Source organism: Bombus vancouverensis, chromosome 1 (assembly GCF_051014615.1).
Source record: "Bombus vancouverensis nearcticus chromosome 1, iyBomVanc1_principal, whole genome shotgun sequence".
Classification (NCBI taxonomy): domain Eukaryota; kingdom Metazoa; phylum Arthropoda; class Insecta; order Hymenoptera; family Apidae; genus Bombus; species Bombus vancouverensis.
Window position 1 is genome coordinate 24,112,496 of NC_134911.1, and position 20,403 is coordinate 24,132,898.

The 20,403-nt window shown below is 29.7% G+C and overlaps 3 protein-coding genes across 6 annotated transcripts; 1 reads left to right on the forward strand and 2 right to left on the reverse strand.

Moving 5' to 3' along the window:
• Positions 1 to 997: 997 nt before the first annotated feature.
• On the reverse strand, positions 998 to 3,183 carry LOC117159429 (uncharacterized). The gene is made up of 3 exons (XM_076623522.1): positions 2,655 to 3,183; positions 1,833 to 2,275; positions 998 to 1,758 (listed from the first exon to the last, which is right to left on the reverse strand). The coding sequence occupies exons 2-3, from the start codon at positions 2,233 to 2,235 to the stop codon at positions 1,292 to 1,294; spliced, it is 870 nt and encodes a 289-aa protein (XP_076479637.1). The 5' UTR covers positions 2,236 to 2,275; positions 2,655 to 3,183; the 3' UTR covers positions 998 to 1,291.
• A 735-nt stretch (positions 3,184 to 3,918) lies between these two features.
• Positions 3,919 to 20,173, reverse strand: Eps-15 (Epidermal growth factor receptor pathway substrate 15). 4 transcript variants are annotated; one of them, XM_076623438.1, is made up of 14 exons: positions 19,868 to 20,173; positions 19,328 to 19,372; positions 18,986 to 19,219; positions 18,647 to 18,919; positions 18,326 to 18,538; positions 18,097 to 18,242; positions 17,854 to 18,013; positions 14,645 to 14,890; positions 14,014 to 14,076; positions 12,745 to 13,088; positions 12,496 to 12,667; positions 12,274 to 12,420; positions 11,889 to 12,194; positions 3,919 to 10,893 (listed from the first exon to the last, which is right to left on the reverse strand). In XM_076623438.1, exons 1-14 carry the CDS (start codon positions 19,892 to 19,894, stop codon positions 10,165 to 10,167), a joined length of 3,105 nt encoding a protein of 1,034 aa, XP_076479553.1. In that variant the 5' UTR covers positions 19,895 to 20,173; the 3' UTR covers positions 3,919 to 10,164. The 4 variants fall into 4 exon arrangements, with proteins under 4 accessions (XP_076479553.1, XP_033195134.1, XP_033195135.1 ...); XM_033339243.2 differs by having other exon boundaries at positions 18,097 to 18,254; positions 19,868 to 20,172; XM_033339245.2 differs by having other exon boundaries at positions 10,802 to 10,930; positions 18,097 to 18,254; positions 19,868 to 20,172.
• LOC117159428 (uncharacterized) lies at positions 15,720 to 18,538 on the forward strand. Its single transcript, XM_033339263.2, has 8 exons — positions 15,720 to 15,740; positions 15,960 to 16,141; positions 16,209 to 16,371; positions 16,426 to 16,747; positions 16,812 to 17,017; positions 17,104 to 17,285; positions 17,341 to 17,496; positions 17,573 to 18,538. The coding sequence occupies exons 1-8, from the start codon at positions 15,720 to 15,722 to the stop codon at positions 17,742 to 17,744; spliced, it is 1,404 nt and encodes a 467-aa protein (XP_033195154.2). The 3' UTR covers positions 17,745 to 18,538.
• Positions 20,174 to 20,403: the final 230 nt, after the last annotated feature.

The following is a 20,403-nucleotide window of genomic DNA, read 5'->3' on the forward strand; positions in this document are numbered from 1 at the left end:
AATTATTTAACATGACATATCCTTACATTCATCGCTGTTTCAACTTTAAACATTAAGGAACATTGCTCTTACTCTAACATGGATCAAAGTTTCTTTAATCCTACATATTTACAATGTACAACATGAAAGAAGGTAAAGGCATATAAATAAAAAGTAACGGAGAAATTAATATCGATAAAAACCGTACTTTGTGCAATGTTCCTTTCCAGTTAGGGCTACAAAATGTATTCCATTGATTACAGACTATTCTTAACGTTGATTTTATATTCCTTTTTCATAATTACGTGCAAAGATAGGTGTTATTATGCTGTTTCTTTTAGGCACATGATCCAAGATGATTGATACCGTTATCTTAGCAGAAAACAAAATCATGTATTTTCGTTCCACTTTCACACATCATATATAACAAATACGCATCTTCTTTCAGTATCTTGAGCATAACAAGAATCGTTTGTGCACGGTATTATAGAGTATTTGCATCTCTTTTTGCTTAAAGATGAAAGTATTTAAAAGCTGGTCTTACAAAGGCTGCTTTAATTTAGAATACACAGTAAGATACATCTAATTAATATACTAACATTTTTTTATTAAATTTGAAACTAAACATTTTATTGCTAAGCTAGCATTATTCTTGTTCTTTCCATACATTTCGAACATCATATCAAATGTAAGATTTAAAGAAAAAAATTCAACGATACTAGGGCTTATACCCAGTTGTAATTTATATAAAAGCTTGAATAATTTATATAAATATCTTTCCTAAATAAAATTATTTAAAGTATCTAAATATATATATTACATTTCAAAAAACTGCCCTTAACAGGTACGTTCTTACTTTAAGAATATTGTGCATATTAGAGGCATATTAAAAAGAGAAATATAAAATTTGCAGAATTAATTTAGAGCCTGTTTGTTTTTCAGCTACGTTATAAGTAGCATTTCCAGACTAATACATATATATATATATATATATATATATATATATATATATATATATATATATATATATATATATATATATATATATGTTGGAGATGAAAGAACACCGGAGCCTTTGGAATTTTGGATAATCCCGCAACATTGTAACCTAGAGTCTACTATAGCTGTAATTGAACAATTGTAGTTATTCAATCCGATTGTAATTGGTTTGAAACTGCAAAATTCGAAACCATCAACAACTATTCCGTTATGTCATGAAAGTGTCTCTGATAAAGCTCGCTGTATCAATCTCTCAAATTTAAATTGCCTAAATTACAAAACAACTTTGTTTTAAGATTAAGATAAAAATGTATTAAGTTCTCAAAATAGAAAATGGAGGTGGCCCAGTCTGCCTCATCATCATTGCAAAACTACTTAATCCTTCTTCGCCGTTATTATGGCTATTCTGATTATTCTGCGAACTGTTTAGATTTTTGCTTCTGCTACTATTATGACTTTGCAAATGTTTTTTTAAGTGATCCTTTCTATAAAAAGCTTTGCCACATTCTGTACAAACTTGATTTTTGCTACCTGAGTGTATAATCATGTGACGTGCAAGATGTTCATTGCGTTTAAATGCTTTGCAGCACATATTACACTGATAAGGCCTATCTTTATTGTGTCCTTGTTTGTGACGATCTAGATGTTCCTTGCGTTTTAAACTTGCGCCACAAATATCACAAATGTGAGGTCGTTGCCTGTGATCTTCCAGATGTTCGTGTAACGCCTCTCTGTCTTCAAATCTGAATGAACATTCTGGACAACGATATATTAACATACCTGAAACAATAAAATTTATCATTTACAAAAAAGAACATTCTCAATTTCTGTTATATCTTTTTTCATGTGTTTACCATTGATATGTTGTGGCTCAACTTCAAATTCAATTTTTGGTCGAATTTCTTGGCAATTATGCGTTGAATTGTTGCTATTTTCTTCATACTTAGTTACATATGGTAAACCTAATGTACTAGAACATCGTGCTAAGTACTCTGAAGTAAGTCTAAAATCTATTTGTAATGGATCGGTCATAGTTGCTGCATCTACTTTTTGAATAGTCTGTGTACCCGAAGATTGATGAGATATCTGAGGGCATGTCTCCTTATTTCCACAATTATTCTCATTTCTATTTTCATCCGTTTGTTGAACATGAGTTACCGGATGCCCAGAGTATGTATATCCAGTGATATTAGGCTGATTATGTTGATGGTTGTGCATATCAGATGGATATTTTATATTACGTGGATCATAAGCCATCTTTCAACGTATGATAAAAGTAAATATCCTTGTCGTTTGTCTATAAATATAAAAATACTGTTAACATTTTTAGAAAAGTTGCATTAATAATTTAAGAGATTGAATTTCAATTTTTATCTTAAAAAAGCGAAACTAAAAAATACTTTACTTTTTACATTTTATCAACAATAAAAAAAAAACTTGATAAAACTGTGAACGACACATCAGTTCGAATACAAGGATCAGTTAGCAAAAATTTACATATGAAGACAACGCTGTCGTAAATTTGACGTAAATGAGAAGTTTTATTGAGCAGGTCAGGAAAAATGTCATTTGCTATTCAATATTTTTGAAAATTCGAAATATTCTTAGAAAATATCGCAGTTACTGCAGAATAAAACTATTTATCTACATTATTCGCGTGAATCAAATTTACTCACCCCTTAGTGCACAGTCAGTTGTGAAATCAGCACATAACTGATCACTATTTGTTTGTATTGAGCTTGGCCATCTTTACACATCAGCTGCTGTAGAAATTCCGAGTCCTTCTTCTAACAGGCTATTTATTTTACAAAACTATACACTCTGATTACGTATTAATGATTCATTTATTAACAAGATATTATTAAACAAACTAAGTACTCGATTAATCTCTCTCAATCATGATCACTTTTGTATAGTGCAGTTTCGTTTCGAAATACGTGACGATGCGACGATCACACAATAGAAAAGGTATAACGCATTTAAAAGAGGCGGCTATTTAAGGCATTCGTCGAAAAAAAATAACGATTTGTATCAATATATATCCGGATGAAATCAATAAATATTAGAAAAATATGTTATAATTTTAGTAATATTTTTAACGATTCTAATCAATGTCTTCCAATGATTTCAAATTTATTATATATTCCTATCATAAAAATATTGCATTTATTTAGTTAGCTTTGTTTCTGTATCTTCAAATATATATCGTACCCTTGTACTCTATAATCATTTTCTAATAACGTTAAGAATATAATATTCATTCATCTTTATGTATTTATGTGTGTGTATTATTAATTAATATTTTATGTATTGATATGTCATACATATTTCATATATATGACGAAATTTTATTTTAACTTTTTCTTTTATTTGCTAGAAAAGCTCGTAATATTCAATGGGTACTGGTTATAATGCATATCTACGATAATAACGCTATTTTTATTTAAATTTAAAACCGGTATGACTAGATAAGAATGCATTTTCGCAATGATGACATCTTGCGGTAAATAAATCCACGTTTCAGGACCGTAACTTCTTCTTTGTGTGACAATTGAATATATTTACATTATTATCTTAGTGAAAATAGCTTCGATATTTCGATCAAATTTAAATAAACCTATTAATCCGATTTATTAAATTCTAGTTTTTTTTATACTGGATTTTATACTGATAGGAAAGTATAAACAGTTTACGAAATGTAAATTCAAGAAATTAACAATGAGATTAAATATTTTTTCTTAATGAGGGTGTAGTTTTAACAAATCGTAAAAAGTAACTTAATCAAAATAAATTCCAATGTTACTATCGATATAATTGTACGGTTCCTTAAAAGCAGAATGTTGAAAGTAGTAAAAATTAACAAAAAAAATAAGTTTAAAATTCATTTCCTCTTCGAAGAATATCGAAAATAAAAAATGGAGAGAAGTAAGTATACGTAGGTTAATGTACACATAGTGAACCAGATGTTTGTATATTTAAACTTATTATGTACAAGGGGTTATATTATATTAAACAACGATTTGCTATATAGGTATTTGCCTATAAGAACTCGTAACATCGGTACAATATATTTGTTAATCACATGACCACGGAGTGGTCACATAACAAAACTTGATTATAAACTTGGTATTTTTTTATCAAGAAAAATGAGACGAAGGATATAAGCGTGTATATCGAATTCGTAAAAGTTAATTGGCTTGAGTATTCTTTTGTCCAGTTGCAAATACATGTTTATAATCGATTAAAAAGATACCATTGAAGTTCTCCGATATTTGCAAAAATATAGAAACGATGTGTTATAAATTAATAAGAATCGATAATGTGAAAGAAGTTTGGAAAATACGACTGAATACGAATGAACAGCCGTTTCCTTGCGTTTCAGGAAACTTCTTTGATATAATTATCGAAATATGTATACTCCCACTCAAAAGTCTTAGGGCATTCACCGTTTTTAATAAAACCTTGGTATCCGATGTAAATTATAAATTTTAAATCGCATGCATGTTTCAATAACATTTACTTTCTTTATCATATAACTAACAATTTTTGATATCTTTATTGTATACATAGTGTTATCCAATTTTTAACCTAATATAATAATAATTGTCTTAAGATTTTTGAGCGAGGAAGTAGTTTCTACGATACTCGTGAAATATTCATGTTTGTAATGATTCGATGAAAGATCATCAATTACGTCCACTTGAGAATCACGACGAGCGTTGTACGATGTCTATTTAACGCGAGTTCCAACGAGCGATAATAATAAATTACTATTCGCATGCACTTTTGGCAGACGCTTGGCGAACAACAGATTATCTTTGTTACCAGCTAAATAGCGAGCATTCAGGAATATTTAGAGCGTACAACAGCGTGTCTCGAACGATCAGACTTCTAATTGATTTTTCAACTTGTAGCACAAAAACCGATAAATCATATCTTTCTTGATAAATTTTACGAAATAGAAATAGATATCTTACGAGATACTTAGACGTTGAGCAAAGATACTTAACACGTACGACACCGTAAGAAATGTAACATTTCGAATGACATCGTCGAATCGTATTAACATATTAAATTACAATATCTAATTATATAGATATTGCGAATATATAATAAAATGTTTTTTTTTTTTTATTTTAGTTTAATATTAAACAGAAGAACATTTCTATTAAACAAACGTTTTCGATCGATGTTTATATTATTAACATCATCTCATACGGCATGGGACATGTCAGTGAAATTATTTAAAATCAGGTAGAACATAAGCAACGAAGAAGGAACATAATACCTCTCGTACAGGTTGCAATTCGCCAACGAATAATTTCAACAAGAAGAGTTTATGATTTCGTTACGTTGGTTGTATCAAAGAATACTACATTGTTCTATCATTTTTCTTTCGAAGAGTATTGTTTCATACAATAGAATCTCGCTCTTACTCAAATTTTAGAGACACTGGAATGCACGTGGGTAGCAATAAAGTATATTAGTAATACAGTCTCAACATCTTCTACTTTCGCGATACATGAAAAATTGAGAAAATTGTCGGCGTGCGTTTCACCTACATGTACACATGTGCAACAGCATTCTTTCGATGTTAAACAAATAGCAAACAAATTTCGATAACTCTTACGCAATTACGTATACATGTGGATCTCGTTTGTCCATGATAGACACTTTCGAGGTCCCACTAACTGTTTTTCGGTCTCGTGGAGAAATTTGAAGTTGACGAATATTTGTTTCTAATTTCTAGAATACTTTTCAATCACGTCCTTGACAGCGAAGATTTCTCCGGCGAGCTTTCAAACGCTGCCTCGAGAGTAACTCTTACTTCTTTCTTTATTTTCATTTTTTCTTTTCTTTTTTTTTCTTTTTTTTTTGTTACTTCTTCTGATTGAGCGATAGAGCAACATTTTTTCAAGCTTTTTGCATCTTGCCGCATTTTGTTATTTTATGATTCGAAAATAATGTTGACAAGATTAATTGCCATGTGGTAAGATACCTAACAGAGGCAACACCTAAAACGAGAACCTTGTTCTCGGAAATATAAAAGTCGCGCGCGAAGAAACCTCTAATCGAAATTCCTGTCTTTCGAAGGACGATCTTCTACGATGTTCAGTCTCTCGGAGAAATTTCTTTACCGAAAATACATACATTTATGTATATTTGTATATAGTCAATGTAACATCGTGAGTATCTTTTTGCTGATTACACACAGAGAACAAAAGTGATATACGCGACATCTTTCTCTTATTTATTACTAAGCGAGGGAGTCGCGGACATAAAATTAACAAAGCATCGCTACAACTCCCTTTTCTTTCTTTTATGTCGCTTTTATGTTTCTCGAATCGCTAAATGTATGTATATATTTATATATATATATATATATATGTAAAAAAAACCAGCATTCTTTGTGCACAGTACACCGTATATAGTCGACTTCCGTTACCGCGCACCAGTTGAAGGATTAATAACTTGAATTAGTTAATTATACATAGTTCAAGTACATTTACATACACATCTTTATCACATACTATTCGAAAACTCATGTTATTTGCACGTGAACTATAACAATTTCGATATGGATTGTACATATATTAATGTTCTTTAGTCAGGTATGCCTGTGTGACCCCCTGAACGATGTTATCCTCATTCTCGACGAGGCGATGATACTGAAATCTCTTTGAAATTTTTTTTCGTGTTATTTTTATAAGATATATATTTCGATAATAGTATAGAAATATATTTTTTCACGGACAAAGGTGTAGAAAAGATTAAATTTCATTTTATAGAAGATACGAAGATGACAAAAGAAAGGAAAACATATTCAGAGAGAACATTCATTGCTGAAATAATGTTCAAATACCGAAATAATAAAATATACAAAATGAATGAGAGAATAACGCTTTTAACGATACGTAATATAATAATTTATGTTATTTCGATCGTTTTGACTATGTTAGAGATAAAGGATATCGTCGAGAATATTGAAACAGCGTACAGGAGCACGATGATATCGATAAATAAACTCATATTCGACATTTATATTTTGCAACTTTCCATGGGTGGTGTCCTGTTGCATCGAATAAATTAGCAATAAACAAATGTAGCATGAACGAAAGAGATTTTAACAATTTCGCACATCTGTTCACTTAGCACACCTGCACATTGGTAACAACGATATCAACGTCCTTTCTTATCAATAACGATATTAATAATTTCATCTTACTTGTATCATTGTAACGTAACTTTATTGTTAAAACTTAATGGACAAGTACGTTCATCATTCCAATTTCACTAACAATTCTCTGTATAATTTAAGTATCATTACAAAGTATAATTTAATTGAAACGAGGCATAGAATAATTTTTTAGATACCTTTTTTAAATTTGCCAATGAAAAGAAAATTACAGACGTTTTTCGCATTTAAATACAAATTTCTATAGATATCGAATCACTGAAATCAAATGTATTGTTACAATGTTCGTTCTAACTTAGTAGCACTTGTATATGCTCATCGTCCTTTAAGTATTAACAAAAACAAAATGGAATAAAGCGTTTTCTATTTATACATAGTCTAAACATGTCGCAGTCAGGTTTCCTAAACGCATTTTAAATACGCTATTCAGTAGTGCTTGCGTATATGTATATACTTCGATTTATCTCATGTATACATATGTATGCTCTTCATTGAAGTGTATTATTTTTTCTTCCAGTACATTCATCTTGTGGTATATGCAACAGAATGTGTTAAACAGATCTGCGGAAAAAATACAAAGTTCATCGAATTTTATTTCTTCTATTGTTCCAACTTTCTTGCGTTGTAATTATCAAATAAATATCTTGTAGAAATCTAAAGGCTACACAATTTACACATGAGATTTACAGAAGGAATAGGAATTACTTTTAAAAAATAAATCGTTTTAAACGATATAATAAATTGAAAGCATTCTAGAATAATATTCGTATTTTGAATGAAAATCACAAATTCGTACATGGAAAATCTAATCATTCAATTAATAGCAAGAAAAGAATATCATCTTGTAAAATAATTATAGAAATATCGTTGTTATATATTAAACGATGGAAATAGATATAACGAAATTTCGTCAAACGATGTATCATTCGTTATTACTAGTAAAATATGGTTCGTACAACTGAATATTAATTCGACTCTTTGGACGAGGCCCTCTAAATTATTGCGTGGAATTAAGCGTGGCATTAGGTCATTTGGTTTATTCCGATAAATATTCATTCTGGCACACACGTCTTCAATTCCCGCGAGTTACTACTTATTTGCCACCGTGTGATGTATGTATGTATACTCTCGAAGCATCCAAAACAGCAACGATATCGATACACAATAATACCATATTTATGTTAGTAACACATAATATAATACGATTTTACAGTCATTTACTTCTTCTTCTTCTTCTTCTTCCTTTCTTGTTCACTGGTAAATGATATATTGACAACGCTTGGTATTTTTATGATATAGTTATTACACTATCAATGATGATGATGATGATGGTAATAATGATGATGATAATGATGATGATGATAATAATAATAATAATAATAATAATAATAGTAATCATAATAATAATCGTAATAGCGGTATAACAATAACATAATTATTATAATAATTACCATGAAATAATACAGATAGAAATATATACAGCATGCGTAATACATTGTCGTTGTAAAGTTATACGATTATAATAGTAAAAGTAAAGATACACGCGGCTCTTTGTGTTTGATTCGAACGATTCCTTGCTACGCGAGATTATTCGGGGACAAACACGGAGCTACGCTTTATCTGAACACCTTATTTCTTTGGGACGTACTAAGACCGAAGGCTGAATCAGACGGCATTCTCACAAACATTATTGGAACGGTTCACTTACACTACTACAACATAACAAATACCATTGTTTAATATTCGCACCTTCTATTCGCATCATCTGTTCGTTAAATCCAGAGTCTATTAAAAAAAAAAACTAAAAATTTCATTTGGATTTTATTACAGTTTTAGTATATAGTATTTAGAGCGAAACACAAAATTTTTATGTTAATCAGTAACTGATCTTTCTTATACAGAATAATAACACGTCGAAAAGGATACTAATATGTGATAGTATTTTTTTAATGATCTTTATATATCGTATGTTTTCTGTATTTCTACCTAGTAACGTTTATATAGCCAGAATGATTTTTTTATGTCGTTTATTCAATGCCTTCGGGTAAATATTGACGAAGACATGTACCGAGTTAGAGCATCATGCATAAGACATCATTAATAGTGCAGATCAAACAAACAAAAATGTTACACTCCGCTGTTATTCGCAAATGTACAGATGTATATTATATATATTAAAGTGTACTTCGTATAACGATGTTGAGAATCTTTTATCTGCTCAAATGCGGATAACCATTTATATTACTAATCCGCTCACTTTGAACTCACTGAATACGTGTACATAACATTTTTTTTTTTATTGTCAATCCAATAATCTGCCATTATATTTTGCCTTTATACATGCTAATTTAACGTTAGCGATAGTGTACAACCAACTACGAGTATATAAGTGTCATTATCTTAGAATTCGATATTGCAAGGCAATGATTAATCTTTCCTTTCCTTTTACTTTTTTACAAAATCGATCGATTCCTCTGTGGTAAACCAGAGTATCGAAAAGAGCGCGCGGTTCGATATAATTTTTTTTATGTTCAAATAGTATTCAATGCATCGAGAGATTTGTTTGTAACTATATAGTTGAATACTTAAATGTATCCTGTATCGGACGAAAACCAAGAAGATCACATCCAAAACTGACTTCATACGCAGTGAAATGTTTCTTGATGTTACATAATTAATGTTTCTATAAATTGTTGGATGCATGTATGCTTGATTCAATTTCTGTTTTCGTGCCACCGTGATTATGATATGCTAAGTAGTATTAAAAATAAGCATTACGCGATTATCCTTCATAGCCTTTCATTAGCACAGATCTCATAGTCATTAATAATAAGTTAACACATCATATATCTTTCAGTTCTGATTTCATTATGAAGATTCGTAAAGTCGTTGTGCCCGAAAATATATGTATATATATATGTATATATATATATGTATATGTTTCAATTCAATCAAATAAATCAAACAGAAAGTGCTTTTACCGATAAAATTTACAATTTCCCGGATTTTTCTTGCTTACTTAGTTCAAGGGCTAAAGCTAATTCAGCCTCTTCTTGCTGTTTACGCTTACGCCTTTCCTCCTCGGTCTTTAAGCTTTGTTGAGATGCCCAAACAAATTGCTCTTCTTCGCTTAACGAGAGAGGTGGTGCTGCATTGTTACCGTTCCAAATTTTACCCATGTCATTTTTCGATTTTTTATCGTTAAAAGTAGTTTTAGATCTATTGTGTGCTAAATCTTGTCCGTGCCTTCTGGCAGATTTTTCATTCTTGGTGGAAAATGCTTCATCTATGTCTACCGTTTTTATCTTGAAGTTTGAAAACGCAGAGTCGATGGCTTTTATATTTCTGTTGTCGTCAGAGAATGCTTTCACGAAATCAGTATCGAATTTAGCATTGTCTTTCTCAAACTTGCTTTTAGTCAGAGGAAAAGTATTTGAGAAATCAATATCGAAGCTTTTGGTGAACGAATTTTTACGAGAGAGTACCGAGGTTGTTCCGTAACTAAATGGATCCACGTTGCCAGCCGTTGTTTCACTCTTATTCGCGTTATGATCTTCTGCATCATCGGCGAAAGGATCTGGTATGTTAAAGGGATCTTCGTATCGATAGTCTCTGAAGGGATCTTCCGTGAAATCCGGCAGCTTTGGAGTTACCGTTGATACTGTATGTGTTCTGCTGGTTGGTCTGGGTGGTGCCGTTCGAGTCAGTGTTGGTTCCGGCTGAAGCAGGTTTTTTTCAGTGGTCAATTTTCGTTTACTGAAAAGTTAGAAAGAATAGCGCAAGAACCGCTGGTTATCGTCAGGCTGCTGGACCATACGTGGCTGTTGTTGAATACTAGAATATACTCAATTGCAAGCGAGTCAAAATATTCGAGTTCGTTCGTTTTGATTCTGTTACAAATAAAAAACTCTAACACGCAGTAATCTGTAGTATGTTACTAAATTAATCAATTAGTAGTCAACTGATAATCAACTTTCAGCGAAATATAAAAGAAACAACAAATGATAGATAAAAATGATAAGCGAAGGCTTTTTAAACCATTCACGAATAAATAAACATGTGTTTAAAGATTCTATGACGTTAAATTGGTCGAATTAACTCGAACATTTTATTTAAATAATGTAAAAATTTCCATGCAATATTATAAAAAGAAAATAGAATACTGGAACAAAGAGAACAAATTAATTAATTTGTAGACAGCATGCTCCAGGAGTCGGATCAATGAATAAACTGAAAATTGTGCAGCTTCTACCTAAATATAAAACAAAAAATATAATTAATCTTTTTTTTAATATAAATATATTTTACAAAATAATATTGTAATATATTAAAATGACGTATTATATAGTAATATTAGGTAACTCGTAGTTTAGAAATGTGAGTTAAGAATCATATTTATGTAAAATAGCTACTATTTATGTAAAATAGTATTGTACTTTAAGTAATGTTTAAGTCATTATCAATATATTACACCTTCGTTAAAAATAACTGTACTTAAAACGTAAAGTAACAGCATACAACGTACTGGACATTGATAAAAATGAGGAAGGAAGGGATATGCCCAGGAAGATATATTGGAACACTTAAACAGAACGAAAGGAGATTGGTTAATACGATTCAGAGTGCCAAGAAAATAATTGTTCTACCAACTGATAAAATAGGAGCATAATTTTCAACGATATTATATGACACTTAAAAACGTGAAAGTACATACCTTAGAATCAAAATTAGCAAAATCTGCAAATCCAGTAGACGTATTAAAATTATTACTGTTGTTGTTATCTATTATGCCTTGTTGAGCAGAGAAAGCATTTGCAAAGGGATCAGGTGTAGGAGAAGGTGTAGGCGGTGCCGGTGCTGCTCGTAGAGGACCGGTAGGTCCTTGAGACGGTCGAGGAGGTGCTGGTCGTGGTGGAGGTTGTTTTGCTTTTTTAGGAGGGAGAGCAGGACTAGGACTTTCTGGTCGAGGTGGTGCATGAAGATTTGCGAATGGATCATCTCCAAATGGATCTTTTGTCGCCTAGGAGAAAAAGAACTAATAAATAAACCAAATAACAGCTGTATTCTTGAAAGAATTTATTATTCCTATAATGACTTACTGATGTTGTAGTGGTAGCTTTAGTATCATTTCTTTTTCCATCTCCAAATGGATCAAATGGATCTTGTTTCACAACAGCATTGCTATCATCAAATACACTAAATGGGTCAGATGTGAATCCCCCTGCTCCTCCTCCTCCTCCTCCTCCCTGTAATTGTAAATATATTGCTACGTTAGGCATTATATAATAATATAAGTAATTATTTCAATTGAAAGATCTTACAGTAGTATTTGGAGATGAAAATGCACTTCCAAATGGATCCGGTGTTGATGCATTATTAAATGGTTCTGCAAAAGGATCTTGTTCAAACCCATCCATTGTTGCTCCATTTGTATTAGAAAATTGAACGTTTTTCTTATTTTGAATCTTATCTTCTTCGCTTGTTTTCTCGTATCTATAGATTTTTACGCAGAAATAATAAAGTAATATTATTATAAAGACAATTAAGGAATGTACATATTAAATACTTACTCTAAGTTTTCAATTTCGGGATTAAATTGCAGACTAGTATCAGGTACAAGTGTGGCATCCCCAGTTGCAAGTGCAGAGTCATAAAGTGCAATTGCATCACTCATTTGCCGTTGTTGTTCTTGTAAATGAGTGATTTTTGCTTTTGCTTGACAAATTTGCAACTGTGTATCCTGCAAATTTTTAGTGAGTTCATTTAATTGGTCCCTGCTTTTATTTTGTTGCTGTTCTAACTGCTGTTCTTCTTGTCTCAAGCCTTCCAATTCTTGTCGTTTAAAATTCAGTTCTTCTTCTTGAGCACGCAACACCGATTCTTGCTCTTCTGCTTGTTGACGCAATTTATCAACCTATTATTAATGGTAATAAAGTATTATATATAATAATTCATCTATTATGACATAAGTATAAAAGTATATTTCTGTAATATGTTAAGTATATTTGTAGATACACATATACATATATATGTAACTTATAGACTATATACAAAGACTAAATATGTAATTTAATAAAGTTTATAGTCACTCAATAATATATTAATTACGTCACTCAATAATATATACAATAATTAATTAATTATATTGTTAATAACGTATGGTGTTATATCTACACTTAATCATTTGCAATTATCAACATATATTTTTAAATACAGAAAAATATTATATACAATTATAAAAATTTAAGACTCAAATCCAGATTAAAAATACTTGTATTTTTATCAATCTTGAAAAAAATTAAATTTAGCATATAGATTTATATGAAATGCTTTTATAAAGTTAAAACATGATTTCATAATTTTTACTAGACTGGAGTCTCAAACACAAAGTTGTAAGCAAATATAATTCTTTTGATGGCAATCTATGCTACAACCAGTTTATCATGCAATGCAGCAGCAAAGCACTAGCATTAACTATGCAGATGTAACGGAAACAAATAAAGCTTTTTCTAAAATAATGTGTGGTGTATATATATTAAATCATTAGTTTATATATTTATATCTTATACATATGCTTATATAGATATAAATAAAGTCCCATATAATTATTTTCTGAATATAATTAATACGCAAAATGAAATCATAAATGTTTTTATTTTTAAATTTTTGTAGGTTTATCATTATTCTTGTAAAAAGCTATCCCGATTTTTATCATTTTATAGTATTATACTTGATGAAGTACTAAAGAATTGTAGCCAGTATCTCATAGTAGTGAGAAATAGAATCTGTATTTCGCAACCGTACCTGCCCTTCATTAAAAGTAGAAATTTTTGATGTACCTTTTTCTGTTCTTCACGTATCTTCTGCTCGACCTCACTCAAATCTTTATCTACTTCTGTCTTCTATAAGCCAAACATAATAAAACATAATAAAACTAAATCATAATGAAGGATCTAAACACATTGTAAAATGAAACAATAAAATGAATTGATAAATATTCTATTATATAAAGTATAAATTATATTCATTGAAAAAAAAGTAATCAGAGAAAGATCATAAATAAATAAATCAGACAATATATATGTATAAAAATGATTTTAAGTATCGTATAATTTATACTATGAAATATGCGAAAATGTTAAAAAAGATAATATTAAATACAGGAAAAGACTCTTACACTTTATACCTCTTTCCTTCATTGATAACTATTTTGTACGCAAAAAAATAATTTGTGAAACATATGATAGTGTAATAATATAATATGCAGTGTTAAATTATATTATTAAAACTTAATTTGTATCAAATAATAATTTCTAAATTGTAGAAATTGTAGTACACTTAATTATTTACATATCTTAATAAAAGCATTATATACAATTCACAAATCCATGTTTCTAATTTCATATGTAAGCAAAGCTGTACATTCAACAAGCAAATCATCCAAATATATCAAATTAAAATGTTATTTACCTGAGCTTTTAAATCATTCAATCGCTTTTGTGCTTCACCTTTCTGATTTTCTAATTGTTTTAATGTAGCAGCAAGTGTATCCAGTTCGCTCTGTAAACTTTTAATTTCACCATTCTTTATCTTAATATCAGCTTCCTTTTGTGCTATATCTTGTTCCATACTTTGCCTCTCTTTTACAAGTTCCGCTATGTCTTTACTTATCATGTCCAATTCTGGGTTTGAATAACCAGAGACATTATTGTTTTCCTAAAAATGAAAATACATTTTATTGAAAATAGAAAAGGGAAATAAGTTATATGAAATGATGATTTAATTATATAGTGACAGTACAAATATTTTGTGTGTGCGTATAATAATATATAAAAACATATGTCAAGTTAGAACTTAAATATCATATTTAATTTGAAAATATATTTCCCTTTGGATAATCATATTCCATGTAACAAAATTAATACATTCTATACTTCAACTATCTAAATATTTTAAATAACTTTAAACAGTTCTAATATATTTTTTATTGGGATATAATTCTTTATAATAAGTAAAATTTCATATCATTTACAGAAAACTACCAAATAATTTAACAATTTTTATACAATTCAATTCAACACATTTTTTTGTCAGTACAGGGTATAAAAAATTAATTCCTTCTTGCTACCGCTATCCATTGGAGAAAGCATTGCAATTTTTCAATGGATTATATACCTCATATTAAATCAGTTTATAGAAATAAAGGTGCTGTCATTTATTGTGTTAATTATGAATTCTTCTATGTATTCACGACGAGTTTTAGGTTTGATTTTTTCCGGATCATTTGTATCATACAAAGATATTAATTTTGCTTTTCTCGCTTCTATTTGTAACTGTTTTGCAAACATAACATTTCTCGCCTTTTCTCTTTTCAAGGTAACTATTGGTGTTTTATTATGTATTAAGACAGGCACAATTGTTATACAACTTGCCATATCCAAATTGTTTCCCTTTTTACATAATGAACATATTTCCAATGCATTTAAATTACATTTACTACATTTTGACATGTTTGTTGATTTCAATGTAAAGAAATAAATTTCCAATGGATAAAAAATTGAAAAACGTATGTCAAGTTTCGTAAAACTATAAGATGCGGTTAAAATTGTTGCTATATCTTTATTTCTTATTAAATATAGTTACTAATTTTATAATAGGAATAAATTTATGGAAAAAATATAATGAACTTCGTAAGAAAATAAACGAAAAATTGAATAAACAAAAAGGTAATAATTTTTGCCATTTTTCAGCAAAAATATAGTAGCTTTTTATTTTCCATTAAGAGAGTGAACTTCTTCTTGATATTAATGAATATGAATATCCAAGAGCAAATGAAACACTTAGAAAGATACACAAAGAGTTATGGCAGGAATATTATGAATGTTTAAAAAAGACATATAACGAAATTGGATCAGAGAAGATGATGTATCCAATAGCGTTTCAAGCCTTAGAAGGAACACTTGTCACGTACGATGAAAGGAATACTCTTATTACTTATTTTATAAAAATAATATTACTAATACACCAATTTCAGATTAAAATGTCAAATATGTATCTCTCCAATAGAAATATATGTTAGTGATGATGTAGAATGGTATTTCAATAATACTGTTAGCAATGATACAAGTAGGCTTATAGAATCAGATAATGTGTTCATTTCCCCAGAAGACAGATCATTAATAATACATAACATTAAGGTACAATTTAGTAAATAAATATTTTTTGCCATAATAATACAGCAGTCTTTACAGTCTGAACAAGCTGGTCAATATTGGTGTAAATTTGGGGATACATTATCAATATATTACTATATATCCATTGACACTGATCTTGAAGGAGTAAAAACTGTATATCCTACAACAGCACCCAATATGCCTCATGCAATACCACAAAATATTGTATCAGAATATAATTTAAATATCTATACAACATGGACTAAATGGTCCTTATGTTCTAACTGTAATGTAGTTGGCAAAAAAGTTCGGTATGGATATTGTACTGTTTCTTCACGTGCAGATATCAACAAGAAAAGTATAATAGAAGAAAAACTACTTGCAAATTATAAACGGCAAAGTATACTTTTTTTTTTTGTGCTATGCATTATCTATCTTAAAATTTCAAAATGTGTAACATTTAGCTGCAGAGAATGAACAAAATGGAACAATAGAAACTACAACCACAATTCAGGATCAAATTATAGATAAAAGTATGAATGATAAAATCAAAATGGTTTTACGTTTATTTAGAAACAAAATACCTTGTAAAAGTAAATATTTGCCAAAAGCTTTGGACATTTCGAATATTAAAGATAGAAAAACAGAAATTATGGTGCGCTATTGTAAGGTATTATTAAATATTATGCAAATAAGAATATTTCGTGTAGTGCTTAATATTCAATATACAATTAAATTTACATAACTTCCTTGTAGATAAAGTGTCCAGAAAATATAATATTCGAAGTACGAGATAAGAAGGGAAATGTACTTGAAAGTGCAAATAATAGTGCTGGTATATATTCTATGGTTCAAGGAATGCCTGCTCCATCACCGCCAGTTATACGCACAACAATTTATCAAAAACATGATAAAAAAGCAGTTCTTGTGTGTCCAGGGTAAAATAACATTGAAAATTAAAGAAATACGTTCAAACTTTTTTTACTTTTCCAGAAATTTAAATACAGATGTACCAATTAATTGGAAAATAGATGACAAAATCTTAAATCCGTCTATTATAAAAGACCAATCTGAAGGAAGAATTTATTTTAATTCGCAAATGCATATAATCTTCAAATCATTAAAATTTCAAGATGCAAATATATATAGGTAAATAGTTATTTAGTTATTAAATCGAATTAAACAATAATACTTGAAATACAATTCATAATGACTCTGTTTATAGTTGCTGGCAAAGAAATGAAATCGTTGGTGTAATAAAATTGAATGTAACTGGAGAAATGGAACTACAAACAAATTACAGTGTTATTATGATTGGTGGAATGTTAATAATTGTTGTGTTCATGATTGTGTTTTGGAGAGCATTTCAAACTCGTAAACGTTTTACGATACATTGACTGTATCATGCATTATTTCTTTGAAATAAAACAACATACGATGTTGCAAAAAAGGTATAAATAACTAAGAAAGAAGGAAAGAGTTATTTTGATACAATGAGATATTTACCACAACAGATTCTGTTGGTTTCCGCATGGATGGTGGTATCATATCAGGGCTCAAAGCTGTGGGTGGTTCAACACCCCTCAGTTTTTGTTTAATAAGCCACATAGCTAGAGCAAATTGTTCTTTATTTAACTTTCCACTTTGACATGTGTCGCAAAGACTCCTGAAAAATAAATAAGAAATTTCTTTCATTTTTTCCTTATTTTCTATTAACTAGTAAACAGTATAATTAAAATATATATGTACCATATATGAGCTAAGACAGTCTGTGGAAGTCCACTTTGAAGGAAGACATCTTTGATTTCAATACCTGAGACATACCCATCCATATCTAGATCAGCTTGCAAAAATAGTTTGTCTGCTACTATTTGATCCTCAGATGAAACTACCCACTGTACATTCGTCTATATTATATATTTTTATATTAGGATTAGAATATTTAATTTTTATTTTTATTTAACAATCGAAATATTACCTTTACTGTATCCAAACCAACCATGCTCTTCACTGGAGGTACATTAGGTAGAGGTGGAATAGATGGTGGAACTGTTGTAATTACAGCAATTGGCGCAGGAGATTTTGGTACTGGTGTTGTAGAATCTTTCCTTTTTGCCGGTGGCATTAATTCTGGTGGAAGTACACTTGGTATAGCATATTTCTCTAAAGCTTTATACACTAAATGCACAGCCTGTATTAAATAAATAATACATCAAATTATATTATAGAAATAAAACATTAATTTGTATATTATATATTATATATTTGTATATTGTATATTATAGAGTAAGCTACTTACAACAACAAATTCATGTCTATCCAGCATACCATCTTTATCCATATCTGCAAGATCCCAAATCTTTCCAAGTGTATCTAAAGGAAGTTTACTATCCATAAGAACATCCTTTACTTTATTCCCAGGTATATATCCATTTGAAGGTTGCAAGCTGTCAAAAAGTTGATCATATTTGGCTCTTTCTGAAGGTTTAATAGACCAATCTCCGTTACTGACAGATGTTATTACTGGTACAGTATTTACTATATTTTTTTGAGATATTACAGGAATATCACCCTAAAAATATATAATGGCGATAAGTAAAATAATTTATTTCGTGTATTAAATAATGTAACAGTTTACCATTTTTGGAGGTGGCAATTCTATATTTAAATTTGACATACTAAGGTCTCTTCCTGCTTGGGCTAATGCACAAAGTTTGAGAGCAACAAAAAGACCAGATTTGTCTAATGATCCACGTGATTGTGGATCTGCCATATCCCATATCTTACTTAGTACAACATCACTCAGCTGGGATTTCTTAAGAAATCTTGCAGCTTCCATCGCACCAATTCGTCCATATCCATTTGGATCCACCTTCATATGTCATACGTCATATAACATATTAATCAAATATTTAATTTTAAACCATCTAGATACATAAACATATAAGATATTACTATATGAAAATACATAAAACTATACCTGGTTATAATAAGCTTCATATATAGCAGTATGGCTTCCAGCCACCTGTATAAAAACAAATTTGTTAAATGTATATATATATATATATATATATATGTATATATTCACTCCTATTATATCATAAATTGTATCATATGACAAACTGTTAATAGTATTATGCATAAATAACTCACATAAATTGCCGCAAATATAATTGCCGCAAATGTATAATGTATTAACATTAACAAATATATGAATAAAAGCTTCAAATTATTAAGTTTTATGATATGTAAGTTATAACTATTTTATCAAGAAGTTTATCAAGAAGTACATAGAGGAGATAATGTATTTAATGTAGATTTATCGAAAGATTATTTGTATGTACTGTCAAAGAAGTTTAAGTAACTGACGACACAAGTATGGTTGTATTTATAATGTGTATGGCAAAAGGTGGTATCCCTTTACACGGAAGAAAGATGAATCTTTCAAAAAATCTAATTAATAATAGATCTAGTATATTGAATATTATAGCCTGATAAAATTATAAAAATTATAATATACCTGCGTGGGTGATGGCAGGGCGGCCATACTTGCATTGAACACTGGCTTAACCAATCAGACTATGAATCGATAGTATGTCATATTAACTATTTTACTTAACATTTTGTAGAACAATTGTTATTGTCAGATACATTAACGAAACGCAGAACAGCGATTATATTTCTCCTGTCAAATTATTTGGACGAACGAAAGAAAGTAAATGAAATTTATCAACAATATGAAACACTTCTGCCGCTTGTAGCGCTCGATTGCCGTCTTATATCACCCGTGCCTTATATTCTCATATTCCACCCTCTTTTCATCAACCGATAATCATGCAAACTAGACTTCATGCGCACGATGTAAACTTACGATTCAAATTGAGTATCTATGTAACTTGAATATCTATATATCTATATTATTTTATAGATAATTTGTATCGAAATGAATTATTTCAAATTTGAATACAATTTTCGATTAACTGTTCTGTAGTGTATTGAAAATTATTCATGTATTGTTTTCTAAAATTATGAACAAGTTTGTTTTCCCAATCAATT